This window comes from Aricia agestis, chromosome 15, assembly GCF_905147365.1.
Source record: "Aricia agestis chromosome 15, ilAriAges1.1, whole genome shotgun sequence".
NCBI lineage: Eukaryota > Metazoa > Arthropoda > Insecta > Lepidoptera > Lycaenidae > Aricia > Aricia agestis.
This window is the reverse complement of record NC_056420.1, coordinates 14,638,837-14,660,851: the sequence shown is the minus strand read 5'-3', so window position 1 is coordinate 14,660,851 and position 22,015 is coordinate 14,638,837. Positions and strand designations below refer to the sequence as shown.

The 22,015-nt window shown below is 40.6% G+C and overlaps 1 protein-coding gene across 1 annotated transcript in view; it reads right to left on the bottom strand.

Moving 5' to 3' along the window:
- The window catches only part of LOC121734485 (microtubule-associated protein futsch-like), a 141,750-nt gene that overhangs the window by 58,737 nt on the left and 60,998 nt on the right, over nt 1-22,015 (bottom strand). Inside the window, exon 2 of the mRNA XM_042125098.1 lies at nt 2,243-2,341. Coding sequence (XP_041981032.1) covers nt 2,243-2,341 — 99 coding nt within the window. The remainder of the gene's footprint in view (nt 1-2,242; nt 2,342-22,015) is intronic.

Sequence of the window (22,015 nt, the reverse complement as noted above, 5' to 3'; positions counted from 1 at the left end):
CGCCAATCTGGTGTACCACTTTGACCTTTATTCCTAAGTAATAAAGTGGAGTTACCGTAAATTTATCGGGACCATAAGAGACCGTGAACGATAATAAAGCTATAATTTTCCTCGTAATGTTAACCCTGATATTGACATTGTCGTAGGCCCTTGTTTGGAGTGTGTGTGTGTGTTGATTTGTGATTGTTGTAAAGCGATATCTGGTGAATGATTATAAAAATGTTATTTTATAATATGTGTCATAATGCATATGCCAACCATATAAGAGAACCAATATTTTATTTTATTTATTTAGGAAAACTTACAGCTAGATTAACAAGTAGTTTTAAAATAACCCCGGAAGGCCAATTACAAGTTTTCACAGACATAAAATACACTAGAAAAGTTAAATAAAGAAACAAACAGCAAACAAAGAATAGACATTATCAGACGTATATTCTTATAGTATAATCACAGGTATAATGCTGATGAAAATTCTGAAAACTCAATTCCAAAACTCGGCTGGCTTTGATGGATGTTGCAGTAACAAACTACCATTTTAATTAATATACTTTTATAATATAATATATTTTTAAATTGCACTATAATCAAATAAATTTTAATCAAAAATCTGACTTAAAAAATAATTTTATTACTTACGTTATCTAAAGATTGTTTGCGGGTTATTTAAGTATTAAATGATGCGAAAATGTGTTCCAGATGATTTGTGTTAGCAGCTCGTTTCACTTTTAAAACAAAGGACATAAAGGAGACGATAAATATTGATGGGTTTCGGCCTTGAAGTATTTGGGCCACGGCCGTGAATTCACAATAGCGGCCTATCTCTCGCGGCCCACTGCGCTCGGGGGTTAACCGAATGGAGGTAAAGGATTGAAGTTGTATGGAGACATGTACCTATCGACAATGACAGGGAGGGAACATCATATTTTGTGTTTGCAGTAATGATTTTCGGCTCTCCGCTTTTCGGCCGCTCGTACAGAGATTTTATTACACAATTAACATTAATAATAATATATTAATAAAGATTTTGACATGTGCTTGCTTGTTTATAAGTCATTGCAATTTATTCACCTTTGTATGATAAAAAATTGTATGAAACTAATAAGACATTTAATAATTAAAATATACAGCAAGTATAGAAGACAATATTATTCTCAATTGAATGGAAATAAATTAAGGTTGCCTGCCTTGAAACTCCGTAACAATGATGCTCATTAACATTATAAAACATTTATGAAAATTATTTCAAGTCTCAAATTACGAAAAATGTCAGTCGCAAACGTCTCAAAGAGCTGAAGGCTGTTGAGCGCGAGTGTCGCCTGTCGACTGTCGGTGTCGTCTCGCAAAAAATGCCGACACCAGAGAATATTCCTTTGATACATTTTTGTACCATCATCAGTACAGAGCCGTTTGACACTGTGAGCTATGATAGCAGTTAGCACGAAATGATGCAAAGTTGCCAAGTTTTTATCACTTTTGTGATAGATAGGTAGTTTTTACCGCAAAAAATGTTCCCGCGCAACAAATAAATACTAATTCAATGTCCAACCTCAACCATCAATAATAATATTTGTTCTATTAAACTTACAGTGATTAATAAATCTTTTTAAAAATTGGACCGCTTTTAATTAGGAGCGTCTCAGAAAGAAAAATTCTCTGGAGCGAAATGTTGAAGTGGTTACATTTTAATATCTCTGAAATTAAATTCTAGCACATTTTATATTCTCTTTTAAAAAGTGAAAATTCTCTACTCGACGCGTCTCGAGTTTCGCCTAAAATGTAGGTTTTAGTTTCAAAAATTCAAACCTTTTTTGTAATATTTGCTTGTTAATTAGTCACTTAATATAATTTTATTATATTTTAACTAATATTAACAGGTTAATATTATAGTTAACACGCACAAAAAAATGAAAATACGATGCAAAGTTACTGCCTACTTACTGCGAACTATTATTGCATTATATTAAATTAAATGAGTTGATTCTAACTTGTTTGGCTACGCTCAAAATGATAAGAGAGCGCAAACCTTAAAGTGTAGGCTATATTGTAACGGTAGAGACGGTAGAGTTACGGTGGGTTGATCGTGCCCGGAACTATATGCCTAGGCAGGGAGCACCATGGGGTTTTGGTGGGTAGATCCTCGGAGAGTCCCACATATCCCGGCCGATGTCCCCAATCCGCCGGGAATGCACAAAGCATTTCCCCATGTAAAAAAAGGCTATAGTCCAAAAGTGGTACGTACCATATCTGGCCTCCTCCCCCTCGGGTGCCTGCGCCGTGAGGGTGGCCAGTTCCTTCTCCAAGTCCACCTGGTGCTGTCCAGAGTCCCATGATAGCAGTCCTGAAACAATATAACAAGTATTAATGTAGGCATGTTCATTTACACTGCATTTACTTGGTGTCTTAGATCCAGGGAAATTATTTGAAGGAAATTGTTCATTTTTACTTAAAAACTTTAATTCAACTTTTAAATACCAATAATGTGTAACGCCCATAGTCCACCGACGGTGCGAACTGCGAAACAGCGGCGAACCGATTATACTGTCTCATCCGCCACACGACAATGCGTTATATTGTATCTCGCTCTATTACAGCTTCACATTGGTTTCGCAGATAATTTGCAGTTCGCAGTGTCAGTGGACTAAAGGCATAATATCTGCCAATTTTCCTTAAAAAGCTACGTATCTAGATATTTTACTAGGTATCTAGTAAAATATCTCCATTAAAGTAAAGGTTGATTGCATACTAAATTGTGTGCAACAATACGCATCACAAAGCTGCAACTTAACTCAAGAAATCCTGTACGTAACATTTTCTCATACAAAGCTTCATTTTCCCGGAAGAGTCCGGAAATTGCGGTCGGGGCGCGTCATTATACCCGTAACCCACGATTTAACTCCGTAATATAACGGCTCAATAGACGCGCATTATATGCAGCCTAGTAAATAGGTTTTGTGTAATAAAATGTATAACATTATAATTATTACCTACAGTCACACAATACGAGTAATAATAATAAATAATAATTAATCAAGCAACCAAACCAGTTTTTTTGTCTGGATTTTGTTGGCCTATCGATATGTAATAATATTCAAAAGTGTGCCGGTCTGTTTGTCTGTAAAGAAATAGTTATCACTTTAAAAAGTTACTCGCGCGCGACAAATCATTTTTGGGTATACTCGTAATAAAGTTGCTGATAACTTGTAATCAATATGAGTATATTTGCCTAATATTACTTCACTAGATAGACAAACAGTGTACGTAAAGGTACTAAGTAATAGGGTGCCCTTTTGCCCTTCGAAAATGAAAACCTAAAAACCACCGTTTACCAACAAAAGTTCCTGAAGGTTCACATCTCAACAATGAAGCATTAATTTCAACAAAACTGTATTGCAGACCCTTGACCTGGCAGGCTGTCGCCAAGTGACCCATTTCCTCGTCACTGCGTCACAGGTGTCACAGTGACGCTGCGTCACACTGAAACCGCGTCACACTGACTCCACGTCACACTGACTCCGCGTCACACTGACACGACGACAGCTGACAATGGCATAATTAGCGGCACACTGAGCTTAATTGGATGAATAATTCTGAATAATTAAAGTTGAAACAGACGCGGACGTGACGATTCAAACTTGATTCGATATTGATGTTCATATGAGCTCACGGGACATATTCTCAAAACTCGAATTTCACTTCGTAGGCTGTATTAACAAGGGGGCGATACCGGTCCGTCCACGTCGTGTCCCTGGGCACCTCCCCCGTGCCATCGTGAGCGTTTTCACGGTGACACGGGAGGGGTGGCTGAACGCCGGTATGCGTGTGTGATTGTGTGCGTGTATGGCAGAGCTCACTGCCGAGAGAGAGCCCGCGACCCGGGGTGTCGGTGTTTGAAGTATGGACAAGCGCAGAAAAGAAAATATTCTCCGGGTGGGTCTCGGTCCCGACGGGGCCGGGGAATCCCATACGTCACCTTCGGGTGACGGGCGGTCCGTGTATACGGAGGGGCCACTTTCTGCGAGGAGGGAGGAGGAGAAGGAGGGGAAGAAGAAAAAGGCGCGCGATAAGAAGCGCGCGGATCCCAAGCCGGTGCACCTTACCGCACCGGCCAGGGAGCCCATAACTGACGAGGACTCAGACGTCTTTGTGTCCGATGCGTTGCGCCGACTGGATTGCTTACTTGGCCGTCCGGTTCGCGACCGCTCCACCGACTGTGACAGCGAGGTCTCCTACTCGGCGTCCGGCAGCAATATGTCGCTGGACTCCGGGGAGCTGCCCGCAACCTCTGGACGTTCGACACCTCTGAAGAGGAGGTTACCAGATGACGACGAGTTGGTGCCGTCTACCAGTAAGGTGACGGCGCCGGTACCACCCAAACGAGGACGAGGCCGGCCCCCTACGACCGGCCAGTACGTCGGCATGGCAAAAGCCAAGGCCGACTACAACAGAGAGAAGGCGGAGAGCCTCCGGCTGCTTGCTGAGGAGCAAGTCGCCGAGACGGCTCGGGCAGCGAGGGAGGCGCGAGCTTCCCTTCGCAAAAGCCCCATACCGGCTGCAGAGGATGCAGCGAGGACGAGCGCGGCGCTGAGCGCAAGCGTGGAGAAGTCGCTGGAGACCATTTCCATGGTCGCCAGCAAATCCTCCAACCTTAAGGGGACTTTTCAGCGGTACCTCAAGGAGGCGGTCGCCAACATAAAGGAGGCCGTCGCCGACATGAGGGGCCGCTGCCAAAATGAGGAGATACGGGCTCTGGAAGCGCAGAACCAGCAGCTCCAACAGCAAATCGGCAACATGCGCCGGGAGCTAGAGGAGCTGCGGCGACAGGTTTCCAAGCCCGCCACGGACGAGATGCAGAAGCTGTTGTCGGAGGTCTCACGCTCCAACATTGAGACCTTCGGCAACATGCTGAATGCGCGACTCGCCGGCCTGGAGGATCGTCTCCTACCAGAGCCGAGGCGGAGGCCGCCGCTTGCTTCAGATGCAGCGGTGGAGGCGCCGGTTGAAAGAGGACCACTGGTAGCTGCAAGCAAGCTACCGGTTAAAAAGAAGAAAAAGACGGCAACGCAAGCGGCAGGGCCATCACAGGCACCCGCCACCAGCGTGCCGCCCAAGGAAGGAGGGAAGAAAAGGAGGAAGAAGAAGTCGCTGGCCGCACGTGAGGCTGAACAGACGAGGGCACGAACATCCGCCCCATCTGCGACTGACCCCTCGTGGTCCACTGTGGAACCGCGGGGGAGAAAAGAGAAGAAAGGAAAGGGAGCTGCCAAAAAGGCAGCCCCTAAGAGAAAAAAGAAGGGGAAGCTGCGTCCGCGAAGGTCCGCCGCCATTACTCTCACGCTGGAGAAGGGGGTGAACCAGAGCGTGACGTACGCTTCCATACTCAAGGAGGCGACGAGCCGGATCGACCTTGAGGCGGTAGGAATCTGCCAGAGAAGCAACAAGGTTCGATTCCGGCTAGCGAGGACGGGCGCCCGGATACTTGAAGTGTCCGGGGAGGACGCCCAGCTGAAAGCGGATGCCCTCGCGAACAAGTTGAGGGAGGTTCTGGACAGGGACGCAGTGAGGATCGCTCGCCCTGTCCAAAGGGTGGATCTGCTCGTTTCAGGATTGGACGACGCAGCGACCGCCGCCGATGTCACCAAGGCGGCGGCAAAAGAAGGCGGTTGCCCGGACACCGACATCAGGTCGGGCAGAATGACGGTGGGCCCTAGGGGCGCGCGGAGCTTGTGGCTTCACGTCCCCACGGCGGCTGCCAAGAAGCTAGCAACTTCTGGGCGGCTGCAGGTAGGCTGGGTCATGGCAAAGGTGGTGCTGCTGGCCGCGAGGCCAATGCGGTGCTACCGATGCTTAGACACCGGCCACCTGGCATCGAGTTGCCAGTCCCTGGTGGACCGTAGCGGAGATTGCTTCCGTTGCGGGAAGCCGGGGCACAAGGCCGCCGACTGCGCGGAGGAGAAGCCAAGCTGCTTCTTCTGCGCAGAGCTCGGGAAGGAGAGCGCCCACGTGCTGGGAGGTAGCGGCTGCATAACAGCGGCGAAAAAGCTGCCCTCCGGCGCGAGGAGGAAGAGGAAGGCTCCCTCTAAGGCTCGGCTGCGTAAGCGGCCTGGAGCCGATGAGGCAGGGGCGAGTCAGAACGCCCCCGCCATGGAGGTGGAAGCCTAGGCCTGTGGGCGGCTGATCGGGGGATCACCGCCCACAACATAGGCCCCGAGGAGAAAGGCTCCTCTGATGCCCGGGGAGCCTCTCGGTGAAGGCAGGCGGTGGCATAGGCCACTGCAATTATGTGGTGCCGGAAGCGGCAAGCGCTGCGGAGGACGCGGTGCGACAACGATCCCGCTCCTTCGCGTGTGGCGTTGATGAGGGCATGGGGGGGTTTTAGTCGGTAAACCTTCGGTGATCCGGAGGGAGTCCGACATACCCCTGCCCCTTCCCCCGAGGGGGCGGGGGATGCGTAATGCATTTCCCCTCCTAAAAAAAAAAAAAAAAAAAAAAAAAGCTGTATTAACAAAATATCAATAGGAGACTTTCACCGTGAGATAGAAATATAAAAGGACTACTAATAAACTATTACCACGCGACAAGGTGCGAACTGAACAATCCTAATCTTCGCTTTATAATTTACTTTACTTGCCTAATGTCTACAGTTCTTTCACGTTGGACCCCTTGGAATTACGCCAAGATGTGGCTTCACTCTGCATCCTCTATCGGTTGTATGACGGGGAGTGCTATGAGGAATTGTTCGGAATCATACCTCCTGAAAATATTCGCCATCGCCCCACGCGAAAAATATGCACTGTAAAACTCTGGAACGAACTGTCACCAGCAGTATTTCTAGACCAATACGATCTGCAAACCTTTAAGAAGAGAGCGTACGGCCTGCAGCTCTTCTAATGTTGCGAGTGTCTATGGTCGACGGTAGTTGCTTTCCAACGGGTTTGTTCATTTGCCCCCTTTATTATATAACAAAACGTTACCTATTCAGGTTCAGACTAATTCGACGCGTCAATAAATTGTAGGTCCAAAACAATTCACAGGAAGGACCAAAATATATGCGTATAATGGAATACTCGTGTACGTAATTTCATCTCCCAGTGTACAGCAAAATGGTTCTTATATCGACGGCATAGAGGTCCTCTCGAAGGTAGAATAAATCAGGAGAGAGTGTAATAAATCTACAAGCGAATGTTAATCTCAATACAGGCTGTCTCGCGTCACTGAATATTTAACATCTCCTGCTGTGGGCCTTTATTTTTTTCGTGTTGTCTGTACCCATCTGCATAAAAAAGGGACAGCTATATTTTATCTCTTTTCAAAAGTGTAGCACGAAATTAAGGCGGGGATTAATCTCAATCCAAAACGATAACTTTGCACACAACCAAAGACCAAGCGTATACGCATCGCAATAAGATTCATTTTAGCTTAGCATAAAACTGTAGTCACTCGAGCGGATCTTCTCTATTTTTCATGTTTTTTTTAAATATCTTTGGAAATAAACATTAAAAAACAAAATTGTTCGGTTAAAGAATTTTTAATAAAGATTTACTAACAATTTATTCAAATAAAATGTATAATTATCCTGGTTAATACTTATATTTCGATGAAATAGATTTTTATCGGAGGTGAGTTTGTAAATTAATTACAGCCAAAGTATTACGTTTTATTAAAATGTTTACGGTTTAAGATATTTTAAATATTGTGCTTTATATCTCATATTTTTTAAAACTTCGTTATTATATTGGAACTAGGTAAACCGGAAGTCGCGGAATAACAAATTGGGGTTTATCCTCGCCTTAAGATATTTTGGCGATAGCTGATATCCAACAACAGCGTTTTGGTGTGGAAAATTCTAATGAATCGTAATCTCTTCACGAAATGTTTACATTTCCACTACAGCTGTCTAGTATCAAGCTATCGCAGTTATTGAGATATAGCTTGGTTGTAGACAGTCGGACGTTCTTGGTAATAGGGTAATTTTATCCTTTAGGTACGGAACCCTAAAAACTTCTCGTTGTAAGGCATTACTGCACCTCACACATTGCACCTTCATGTTGTGTTACCCTAATGTAGCGATATAATGCTATATGGTCACTTTGTCTGCAGCTTAATGATGATGAAACAATTATTTTCAATAGTAAATAAGTAAGGTAAATAAGTATAAAATAAATAAGTATTCAATATACATTTTCTTTAGGTTTTAAATTTATTTGCAATTAAAACTTTGTGTTTGCACAATAATTCTCTTCGACAATTTTAATTATAAGTTGCAATTCCAACTCTCTAAGACTAGTTTAAACGCTATTATCTTTTGAAAGTCGAAACAAAGGGAGCAGTGATCCAAATTGTAATAAAAAGGCTTTTTCACAGTAATATATTTCGCTGAAACAATTTAGCTCTCCAACAATGCGCCTTTGAGACCTGAGAGGAGTCAAATGCTAGCACTAAGTGAATACAGAAATGTTACGTAATACTTTGCATGCGGATTGTGGTAGTTTTGATCTTTATAACTTAGTAATGTAGCTTTCCTTTAAAAGTAACACATTATAATCGGAGTAAAACACCGGATTATGGTTGGCTCTATAAGAGTTCATACTAGTGATGTAGGTAGTGCAAAATGTTTTATTGTTATGTTTAATTACTTCTATAAATACAGCATGTAAGTTTTAGCCGTTAATTGGTCTTTAAACAGATTTCCAAGAATCCGCGATCGAGGGATTAAATTTAAAAAAAAATCTTTACTTAAGAATACGGAGTTAATAGACATACAGAAATTCTTTTGCATCTTTGGGAATATTATTACTATCATGGATACGCCATGATAGAAAGCAGCTGCCAAATGTATAAGAATTTCCTGAATTTAAAGCAAATACCATAGTAAAGTATAGAGTCGATTATCTTTTAATCTCAATTTGTTTAAAAACACGATAGACGCTAAATAGCGGCACCTGATGGCAAATGAAATATAAAAAAACTTGCTCCAGTAAACCTATTTTACGTCAAGACTTGAGCTGCCTTGATGTAAATACTAGAGCAAATTTAAGGCATTTTGACAAAGCCACCGTAACAGCACAGCTTGTTAAACTGTAACATTATCTACTTAGTTCAACAGTCCTCACTAATAGGCTTGTTAGCGCTGGCTCGAGTGACGCGATGGCAGTGCTGGCACAGCGCTTGCGTCTTCGAGAGGCTTGCTCAGTGAGTCGAGTAATTACAGTTAGTTTCTTGGTAATGTTGAGCGGAAACTTCATTTTATTAAGTGCCAGATCATGTATGATTATGAAAATTTGATGATGTTGGTAATGATGGTATCTTATCAGCAACGCCAGTTGATTTTTTGAAACTGAAAATATAGCGTAAAGTGTGCAAATATGGTGTGTTTTTCTTTTTAAAATGGGTCGATTGGTCGATTCTAATCTACAGATATTGATTTTCCAAAAAAACTTAGCACCTAATTTTTATCAAAATCGAGCTTGCAACTTCTAGTAGCATTTTTGTTATTTCATTATTTCCTATATTTTCGGATTTTGACTGACGTTAAAAAACTCTGTAATATAATGGGTTTCTCGCTTACACTGACACTACTTTTATTTAGGTTTTCGTGTGAAAAATAAAGATTAAGCTAAATGTGAATAATTAAAATTCAAACAAAACATTATTTACAACGTGCGGACATCGTCGCGTGCGCACTTTCGGCATCTTTTAGCTCAATAATTGTTAATTCGCGTGTTTTCATAACCACAACAGTCCACAACAGACACAACAAAAACTTTAATTGGGATTATTGCATTATGCGGTAAAAGCGGAAAATTTAAATTATGAATAGTCAATGAAGTGTCTAGTTTCATCGTTTTTGTGGATGCAAAACGCGTATGATAATCACGTGGATTATAATTGAATTAGCAGTGAAGTAATGTTCTTACGGCTTGCAACGAAGAATTGTTATAAACAAAATAAGAATATTATGTGGCGGCGCCAACATTGCTAGAAAATTATTTTATCTTGATAATCTTGACAAAGACTATTCTATGTCCGTTCTTGGGGTCCAAAAGTTCTTGAAGGAGCTTTTATCTCAATACAAATATAATCTGTCAGCTTTAGCCCCAATTTCACCAACGTCTCTTAGTGTTAACAGCTTGTTAAAATGTCATATCTTCTCTTTCATTCATAAGAAAAATGAAAGAGGTGACGTGATACTAATTCGAGCGTTAGCTTTAATAGTCGTTGGTGAAATTGGGGCTTACTGTAAAAAGGTAACAGAAAGATAAACAAACTTTACTTTTTATATGTTGCTAGTAATAGCAACATATAAACTACGTGATCGCTGTTTCGCCATTTCAATTGCTTCTAGGTATGTGCTCACAGAGAGGGTATGAAATTTAATTTTCGCGAGATTGATTTTCGTAAATTCGTAAGATCTCGCTTGAGCCCAATCTCACGAGATTTGCATTCGCTACCTGTCTTTTTCAAGATCTACTAATTTCTAAATCCTCTGTATAGAGGAGCTATATACAGATCTCTGTCCCCTAATAAATGAATAAGTCAAATGTATTTATTGCAAGTACTCGTATCATAAACACATAACATATAAAAATTACATTGATAAACTCTTCTGAATAGATCACGTAGATATATTATATTCCCTTATAGCCATACCACTTCAAGAAATAGCGCATTAGAGTGGTGAAATAGCTCGCAATAGGCTATTCGACCCAAATATAATGTGAGGCCAATTTGTGAGGTGCGTGAGCCCTCCCCCCTCTCCCCGGCTGACCCACTGCTCGGTCGTTGAACCTGGATTAGGGAACTGTCTTTATACCCGTTTAATGGACTGTTTCTGAATTTACGACTTCATTAAAATACGATTTACACCAGTATTCAATCCCTTTCGCAATATTGTAAAGGCGATCCCCATGATCTCGTCGATCGTAGCCACACTGGGGCAAGCTGGGGCGCTTGCCCCACCCTGGCTCTGACCTTTATAGTGCCTAACTAAATAAAAAAAAATCAACTAACTACAATCATAATATCCATACAGCTCGACAAGGCTTTAAATGCACGTGGCGAAAAAAGGAACTAACGCTGCCATCATACAAAAACGTCATTTTTGACAGTTTTCCTTTACCAGCAGCGCTCCTGCCGCTTTGGTCGGTTGACTGCTGCCCCACCCTGAGCCCAAGCCTGGCTAGGCCCATGAAGGCGATAGTGTGTCTGTCTGAAAATTCTCTGTCACATCTTCATGGTTACTTCATCTTCATATTAATGAAAGGTATAGAGATGAGTCAATGAATTACCTAGGAGAGTCTTTATCTCAGCTAAGTCTAGTACAGTCATTCGTACGACATGAAGAAGTTTAACACGTACGGGCTATGCAATGTTCTGCTATCATATCTCTTTATCAAACCCGTGTATTTTACTCTCAATAAAATATATACACGGTAAAGCATAATTTCAAGTTATGATTTGCCATTAAAGCTAAAATAACAAGTAAATAATTCCTATTAGTCGTTAGAAACAATTGTTTGTTTGCCGACTCGAGAGTCGAGACTCGCGAAGTGCTCGAGTTCGCGCTGCGAGTGTTGAGAGCCTGTTAATTATACGCCATTTTGTTAATTGTTCGTTTATTAAATTAGCTTTAAATGAAATTTGAATTTTAAATGTTATTGCAGTTAAGTGTGTGCTTTAAAAGAAACTGAATTATTAAGGCGGGCCTACGTTATTAAATCGGGCTAAATGTCGAGACAATTTTGGTCGTGATTTGTCTGGGCTTCACATAGCTCGACCAAATTTACGAGGGTCCTCAACCTGTCTACGAATCAATTACTCCGCTGATCATTATACTCATAAGTCATAAGTTTAGTACAATATTATAATCTGCCTGATATACTCTCCTGTAGTCCTCAAGGTAGGTAGTTCATATCTGTGTAATGACGACTTACCCCAAACGTACTTTGTTCTATTGCTGAGGTTCCCAAACTTATTTTGTCTGCCGCCCATTTTCAGAACAAATTATATTTTAGCGCCCCCATTGTTTCAATTTAAAATGTATCCAGATGAAATAACCCTCCAAGCCTCAACACAACGCCCCCATTTTTTTTCTAGGTCCCACACCGCCCTCCTTCAGACCTTAAGCGCCTATAAGGGGGCGTTATCTTTCTGTGGTTATCGCCAACTTTGGGAAAGGCTGTTCTATTGTGTATGTATGAGAGTAATAAAGAAAAGAATTTGACAGCGCAAATGCAGTTAGTTCTTGACTCCATAATTTTGATTTCGCAATGACGTAAAGGCAACAGTTTGCCTGCTGACTGCTAACACCGAGCAAGTAGCATTAGCCTTCGTTATGCAAATACAGACTCAAAGCCCGCGGCACTGGGTCGATAGTCGAGTGCCTGGCTCCAGTGACTATGATTTGTGAAATTATAGGATAATATTATGCCTTTGTAGAAATCACAGGGTAGAGAGTTTTGTCACTTCTTACCATGACGACTTAAATTATTGTAACCTGAAAAAAATCTTAACAACGTCACTCATTAGTGACATTTTGCCATTGCAAAATGTCACTAATGAGTGACTAATGAATAACTAATTCGACTGTCACTAATGAATAACTAATTCGACGACATAATATTGGCAAATATTTGTAAACGTGGCTTTCTACCGCGGTTTTAAAATTTTACTAGCTTCTTTACACACTCTTATATTTTCTACAATAACAAGTTTGTTACTAAATCCAAATTCTGGCCGATTCTAATCTAGACAATAAACCAACTTCTTAGATCTCTTGTCCGTACTAAACTATACGTGTGGTCACCGCACAAGATTTATTGGTTTAGCGCCAAGTGTTGCGGACTTTTCCTCACTCCCCCACTTCCCACCTCCCCCACGTTAGCCCACCGTTGGGCGGCTGGCAACACAGTGCTAAGTGGATAAGCGGCGAGTAAACGGGTGTTAAAAAACACCGTAAAGGCTCCATTGCACTAAGCCGGCGTGCAGGCAAGGATTATACGCAGGCAACCTGATAGTTTCTGTCTAAGGTTCAACTTAAATTGCAACGTCGCAAGGCGTCGCGATGCATTTTTAAAAGGGCCATTCAAGAAACAAGTAGCCAGCAGGCACAGGGTAGCCCGGGTAGGTAGGACTTAGGAGGTAGTAATACCTCGTATAAATACATTTTATATCACATCCCATAAAGGTAAAAAGTATCATAATATTAGATTATAGACGCCAAAATTAGTGGGAACCGTACATTTTCCGGGATAAAAATCATCCTATATCCTTTTCCGGGACTCAAGTATCTCCACCAAATTTCAGCAAAATCGATTCAGCGGTTTGGGCGTGAAGAGGTAACAGACAGACAGACACACTTTCAAATTTATAATATTAGTATGGATGTCCGACTCCTGGTTCTGTGGTGCGTCCCCACCAATTTTGTGCCAAATAGTTCAGACGTTTTTGACTTATAAACAGTGTAACATGACTTTCTTCCTCGACTAGGATGTCTTTACAATTTTTACTGATTTTACCGGCCAATATTAAAAAAAAACGACCAAACTCTTTTTTCCGATGTGCCTTATATTTAGCGGCCGTATTTAAGCTCTGTTTTTTGAGCTGTCAACTAAATACATTTTATATTCCTGCTCCACATTCGCTAATTGAGGTATTAGTGCTTAGGCCCGTGACCCATTTAGCCTCAAAGCTTATAATATGACCTAAAAACGTATTCAATTTGTCGTCAAATGGCCTATAGCCTACATTCTGTTGCCAGTCGGCCAGGTGCTACAGCCTTAATGAAATGTTTAAACGCTTTTAATTAATTTCTGTTTTAATTTTGCGAATTATTGATTACGATGCCCGCAACTCTATCGCGCCAAAATTCGTTTATGGCACGGGAACCGTAAATTTTTTCAGAATAAAAAGTATCCCATGTCCATTCTCGAGACTCAAAGTATCACCATACCAAATTTCAGCTAAATCGGTTAAGCTGTTTGGGCGTGAAGAGGTAACAGACATACAGACATATATTCGCATTTATAATATTACTATGGATTGATTTGACGTTATGTTTATTAAAATCCACACTAATAAGATTAAATGTGTGTCTGTTGAGATTTATAATGAAGATACATTTAGTCTGCCGTTTCTCGGCGATCAGCAAACGACGCAACAAACTTGTGGGCAACATCTTGTGAGGAATAAATAATTAAAATAAATTGTTAACTCCCGTTAAGGGTTCGAATCCCGCCAATGGAACAATAAGTTTTCAAAGTTCCTGGGTCATAGATGTGTATTAAATATGTGTATGATATAATAAAAATCTTAAATAATAAATGTATAAGTAATCGCCTGTGCAGGGATGCACAGCGTCGCCATATTCACTCATCGGTCAGTAACGGCGATCCAGCGAAAGTATGGTCATTTCTCAACTCCCTGGGTATCGGAAAAGCAAAGTCCTCTCCCTCGCCGAACCTTGACCTTGATGGCCTGAATCGTCACCTCACTTCTACCTGTCCTATTCCGGCCTCCGTCAAACAGCAGTCCCTAAATGATATTTTACATTCTCCTTCACCTGACCCTCCGCTTTCTCCTTTCGCTTTTAAGCCCGTTACTATCCAGGAAGTTGAGAAATCCATAGCAAGCATTAAATCGAACGCCGAGGGCGTTGATGGCATAAGCCGAAAAATGATCATTCTCAGTTTACCCGTTGCACTCCCCGTCCTCTGTCATATTTTTAATTTCTCCCTTAGTTCCAGCACATTTCCCAGTTGCTGGCGCAAAGCTGCAGTTATTCCTATTCCCAAAATCAAATGTCCAACCTTACCCTCTGACTTCCGACCCATTTCCATTCTCCCGTTCCTATCGAAGGTACTCGAGCGCCTTGTTTACCAGCAATTAAATTCTTTCATAAATTACAATGGTTTGCTTAGTCCTTTCCAATCTGGTTTTCGTCCGGGACATAGTACTGTGACTGCTTTAACCAAGGTGACTGATGACATACGCTTTGCCATGTCTAACCAGCAACTTACTGTTCTAGCATTGCTAGATTTCAGTAATGCTTTTAATACCGTGGACTACGACATCCTCATTGCTATGCTAGGTGCGCTTCAATTCTCGGATCCTGTGATGGAGTGGTTTCGTAGCTATCTTGTTGGTAGGCAGCAATGTATACGAATTAATGATCGAATATCTGGTTACTGTGATATTGCAGCTGGCGTTCCTCAGGGTGGTGTCCTATCCCCTCTCCTTTTCTCCCTTTTTATTAATTTCCTCACTCCGCTCCTCACCTGCCTCTTCCACCTCTATGCAGACGATCTTCAAATCTACACCCATGCACCTGCAAATGATTTGAAGTCTGCAATTGCAGCTATCAATATGAATCTTGCAACTATACTTCGTTGGAGCCAGGGCCATGGTCTGATGGTCAACCCCAAAAAGACTCAAATTATTGTTATTGGTAGTTCGAAACAAATAAACCGGCCTAATTATGATACTCTGCCTAGTATTACCTTTAACAATGTAGCCTTACCTTGTAATGAGGTGGCAAAAAACTTGGGTGTATACTTCGACTCCACTTTAAAATGGTCACATCACATTTCTGAAACCAGTCGAAAGTTTTTTGCGGCGGTGGGCTCACTAAATCGCTTGAAAAATTTACTCCCTGTAAAGACTAAAATCGAGCTTGCGCAGACTTTACTTCTACCTATCCTCGACTATGCAGATGTTTGTTTAATAGATCTCAACGAAGCACAACTCAATAAACTCGAAAGATTACAAAACATCTGCATCAGATTCGTATATGGACTGCGCAAGTTCGACCAAGTCACTGAATTTCGCCAGAAACTCGGGTGGCTGCCCATCAGACTCCGCCGGGAGGAGCATGTCCTGGTCCTATTATATAATATCCTTAATGATCCCCGCTCTCCCCCCTACCTTAAGGATCGCTTTCAGTATCGTAGTGCAGACCATAAGCGTGTGTTACGATCTGTTCATAATAATAAACTATTAGCACCGTTTACAAAGTCGGGATATTTTGCGGATCCTTTCGCCGTGAAGGCCACTTACTTGTGGAATGATCTGCCACTAGAGATTCGCGAGTCGCAGTCACTAGCTTCTTTTAAATCAAAGCTACATATCCATCTGAGGAGTAAGGTCTCTTGCCGGTAATTGCTGATATTAACTGTTTGTTTAATTTTATAATGGGTATAAATGTCTTTATTTATTTAGAATATTATATAATAAGTAAGTATGTATTACAAGTAGAATGTAAGTCTATAAAATATATTTATTTTAACAATCATTACATTACTTATAGCGTTTTTGCTCAGTTTGATATCCAATTGTAAACTATATTTATTTAATATTCTTGTCATTTTTATTTTATTATTATTTATTTTTTATTAATTTAGCTGACGTATTCTTTACCCCGCATACCTACTACTTTTAGTTTAAATTTTCCTCTCTCGTAGGGTTGCCTGGAAGAGATCGCTCATAGCGATAAGGCCGCCCTTGCACACATTTATGTTTTTTGTTATGTTTAGTTTTAGAAACATTATTGTATTATTTAGTTAATGTGAGCAATAAAGAATCTATCTATCTATCTATCTAAATGTATAAGTAGTATTAAAGTATTAATTTTGATATTTCCGTTGTCTGGTACCCGTAACACAAGTCCTTCAGGTATTACCACGGGGCCAGACTGACGTGGCAGAGTAGACAGAATTATAATGTCTATTGTGGACGTGGTGTGAAACATCCTCAAGCATCTTTATACGTGGGAGAACCATGCTTCGGCACGAATGGGCCGGCTCGACCGGAGAAATACCACGTTCTCACAGAAAACCGGCGTGAAACAGCGCTTGCGCTGTGTTTCGCCGAGTGAGTGAGTTTACCGGAGGCCCAATTCCCTACCCTATTCCCTTCCCATCCCTACCCTCCCCTATTTCCTTCCCATCCCTACCCTCCCCTATTACCCTATTCCCTCTTAAAAGGCCGGCAACGCACCTGTAGCTCTTCTGATGCTGCGAGTGTCCATGGGCGACGGAAGTTGCTTTCCATCAGGTGACCCGTTTGCTCGTTTGCATATATCGCATAAAAAAATCATAGATATTATTATTATTATTACATAAAAGACAGACATAATAAAAACAGTTATCTTCAAAATATTTTCAAACATTTCAAAGCAAATAGTCAGACAAAATTTCTGCGCTCCTCAGAACTCCGCAGTCCGTAATAAAATACCATCATCATTAGTCAATAAGGCTCTTATAATTATCAAATTCCTATCTCGCATAATTTACAACGTAATAAAGTCCCGCCATTTTATTATCACAATTTTTTTATTATCATAAAATGTCATTACTCATCAACAACGAAAGAATTCGGCTGAATTGTTATGCTAAAATGTCTTTCTTATTTATATTACCAAATAATCAATTAAAAAAAAAACTAGGCCTTTTCATCCGTTGTGGATGATTTATACAGTATACTTATTCAGAGCGAAGTAACCACTCCTCAAATACTGTAGTGCCTGGGACAAGATTTTTAAATGTCCGTATGGTTGCCCAAGCGCATACGGCATTCTCGCATCATAGTCGGTCTAGTCTAGGAATAACTAGTCAATATGTCTGGGACCAACTATGTGCGGGTTTCCTCACGATGTTGTCCTTCACCGTACGAGCGTCCGTATTATGTCAGAAAATGTCTCATTGGTACACGCCTCCACCCAGGATCGAACCTGCACCCTCTAAGAGTGCGAACCAAAGGTCTACCCATTAGGCCACGGACGCTTACTAAACAATCCATAATAATTTTACTAATGCGAAAGTGTAAAACTGTTTATCTGCAATCTGCATGTAGCGTCTTCGTGACTAAAGCCCCTGGGGGTGAGCCAAGATCGCTTCTTTAGAGAATCGCCGATCAAAATGTATGGAATTGACATAATATTATTGTTATGGTACATGGTATACGGACACGTGGTGCGCAAGTACATACTCGAACCTTCTAAAAAGGTCCAATGTTTGTTTACGTGTTTACCCTTTATTTGTTAGCGTGTTTGAATTTAGACCTTATGACTGAGTCCATAAGGTCTAAATTAAATTCAACTTACTGCACTTATCGCAAGGACGGCAGTTTTATAGTGGCACATTCCCGAGCCTACTAGAAATTTCCCACTTGTTTACGTGAAATCGGGAAATTTCTGGAATTCGTCTCGCCATATAAAAAGAGCCGCAGGCAGGCCCGGCAGTTCAGTTCCTTTCGAGCTATCATCAAGGCGATTTCGGAGTGATCAATAGTGAGTGAACCAGTGAAACCTGCGACTTGGCTACGACCTAGGACAGTGATAGTGCTTAGTGATTGGACCTAGTGATTAGTGTTTGGACTTAGTGCTAAGTGTTGTGACCTAGTGTTTAGTGCAGTGTTAATAAAGTCTTCAAGAGAGTCACCAGGTCTTTCTCTCCAAATCCTTCGAACCCTAGCACGTAACATTATTAAGACGAGTCGAGCGTCAACGTCATATTAACGAACGCTTATGTCAATTCCATTGATCGGCTATTCTATAACGAAGCGATAACGAAAAAGTTTTGCCTAAATGGCCTGCCCTAGTAGACCAGTGGCAAGCGATAATCGTAAACGCTAACAAAATGTATGCGATTTGACATAAGTCATCGCTTCGCTAGCGAATATTAATGTCAAATCCCATACATTTTGTAGCGTTGGCGTTGGCGTTTACGATAATCGCTTGCCGCTTGTCTAGGCCCTCTGAACCGACTGAGAAGAAAATAGTATGAAGATATTCAAGTTCCAGGAAAAGACAATCGGGTAGTTTTAAATTACGAAATATTGTACGGTTCCCGTGCTAAAAAAGTAATTGTTGCGCAACGAATTTGCGGGCTACCTTTACTATATTAATAATCGACGAAAAATTCAGATGAAAGCTCTTACATTAAAAATTTTCAACATGAATGTAGGTCGCGTAAATGTAAGAGATATATTCAAGCACCTTGTACCTACTAGGTATGTCGTCTCCCTCAGAGACGTCGGTGTGCGCTCCAATTATTACTTCAGTGCTTTTAATTAACTTTGCCATATTAGTGGAGACAAGAATTGGGAATTACATAGTTACTGCTAACTCAACTACGCTAGTAACGTACTCCAAGAAAGAAGAAAGTTACGTCCATTGTTTAAACAATTTCAAGCTACAAAAAATATGAATAAAGCCCGTCACAGACTTAGCTATAATATATATTAATATATTTATAGCTCGGAATATTAATATATATAGTGACCACACACTCAGCTATAATATTATATATTTCTGTGGCATGTGGATTTAGTATAGAAAATATGTCTAGCTATAAATATATTATTATATATTATAGCTTAAGTCTGTGACGGGCTTAAGAGTCCAAAACACCTATACCTCGGCCTTTAAGGTGGCACGCTTTTTGCTTCGACATACCATGTCTACTATAATATTCGTCTATTTAAACATTCAAGCTACTTGATCGCCGAGTAAGTAATGGACTAGAATACAAAACCATCCAAATTAATAATATCAATATTTCAATATATCGGAGCCTCGAAAATTCGCTCGAAAAATTAATGAAAATTGTCATGCCCCAATAATAAATGGAAACGTCCTTCTGGAATGTTTATTTGAGCTTAAAATATATCCGTTGCGTGACAGCGGTAATATTTTTATTATCTGTCAAAGTCATTAATAAAAGTGATATTTAAATTAGGAACAGAGCTACGAGGGTTTTCGTCCAATTTGGCGTGTCTCGATTCTAGAACTATATTGCCATCTTGTAAAATGTCACTATAAACTGTGACCATACTGTGACCAAAATATAGAACTAGCCACTACTGCCAAAGGATTTAACGAAATGCTGATTAAATTTTTTTCTTGTTTTTTAATGTTGGAAAAATTCCTTCTTGTTGTAAGCTTAGCCGCAATGAAAGCCAAAGAAAACCTTTTAAGTCGAAAACAAGTTGCAACTAAGAAAAGAATGCTCCAAGGAAATTATTCTTAGAGCTCTTTTAGCTTGTAGCAGCACTTGGGCCTTGAAAGTATTGGCTGGGTTTATAAAGTGGTTTTTCTAACAGGAATTTCCCTATTAAGATAAAGTTATCGATTTTGCACGGCCGTCGGTGCTTCAAGATGTTTTTATTAGTCGTTTTATCAGGAGAACCAATTACGTGATAAAATAGATGACGAAGATGTTTTTCACGCTTGCTTAGATTTTTCTAAAAATCGCATTTTTATCGTCATCATTATCATCCGATACTGATGTAACCAAGAGTCTCTACTGACTTCCGTTTCCTCCAAACGCCCCCTATCTTGTGTTCCCTGTGTTCCAGGGTTCCATATTTTTATCATAATGACCCTTAGGGGCCACTTAACGTAAGAAGTCGTTTGCTTAAAAGTTGCCATTAGAGTCTGTTAACAAAATTGCAACGTGAGAAAGCGATGCGATTTTCAAATGAGGTAGTAAAAATTGGAACAGAGCACAGATAGCCAACACCGCGGGCAGTAAGTCTGTCAATTTAATGTGTAATAATATCTTCTTCTGTAAATAAAGATCTCTTCGCAACGTTATAAACAGATCGACATAAAGTTTCAAGTATTCTTCAAGATCTAAAAATAAAAAATGTAACATGAAAGTTCAAGTACTAAAGACCTAAGGCTGTATCGAACATGAAAAATTGTGTGCGTAGTCATCCATCTTGCCGCCCGACACGACGGGTGATGGATCATCCGGGGAAGTCCCGGGGAGAGGGGGGAGGGGGGTTATGAGATGGTTAAGTAATTACTTTGTTACTTCGCTTTTTTTGGTACTTTGTTTCTTTTTGCGTGAGATTGGTGGGAAATAGATATTATATAATTGGTGTTGCTTATTTTTACAGGTAGCTAGTAGATAAGTTTGTATATTAAATTATGTTATGTACAAACTTATCTATAACTAGCTGTTCCGGTGAACTTCGTGTTACTTTTAAACCTTCCCTGGACTTCTACGAATATTTTAAGACTAAAATTAGCCCAATCCGTTTAGCCGTTTTCAAGTTTTAGCGTTACTAACAAAAATAAACATCCATTTTTATATAATACTAGCTGTTGCCCGCAACTTCGTCCGCGTGAATGTATGTAATTAAAATCGAGATTTAGAAAATTGAAACCCATCTACGACTATTTTAGTTGGATCTATATTACACACGAAAAAGTTACAAGACATCAGATTTACACTATAGGTTGTCTAGCATTGTAGTTCTTTCGTCTTGGTAGAAAGAACTCTCCCAGAGAACATGATGAGAGGTTTATTCAAACATACTGCCTTCGGTCGTACATATTCTACAATTTCTACCTATGTGCTCGACTGATACTAGTGACTTAGAAAGTTTGACTTTAAAATTTCCATGGCCGGTAACGAATTGAGATACGCAGTGGTCAATATCCATAATTATCCATCCAGGGTTTGGATATAATCGTTTACGAATATTAGGAAAACTTTAAAAGATCGACCTTTGCTAGAATTGGTAATCACTTTGGTTGTCGTTGTTAATATCGAGGAGTTTCTTCAATTCCATTACTTATCAAGTCACCGTTTTTAGGGTTCCGTACCCAAAGGGTAAAAACGGGACCCTATTACTAAGACTCCGTTGTCTATCTGCAGGCTGTATCTCAAGAACCGTTATAGCTAGATTTCTGAAATTGCAGATTGTGATTGCAGAAAAAATACTAAAAATAAAAATAAAAAAATATTTAAGGGGGGCTCCCATGCAACAAACATGATTTTTTTGGCCTTTTTTGCTCGATATCAACAATTACAACAGGCAGGCAGTTGAAATTTTCACAGAATTCTTAATTATATGTGTACTTTAATAATGAATAATAAAATTAGAATAGAATTAAAATTTAAGGGGGGCTCCCATACAAAAACACAACTTTTGGCCTATTTTTTCTCTATAACGGTTCGGAACCCTTCGTGCGCGAGCCCGGCTCGCACTTAGCCGATTTTATTGTAAA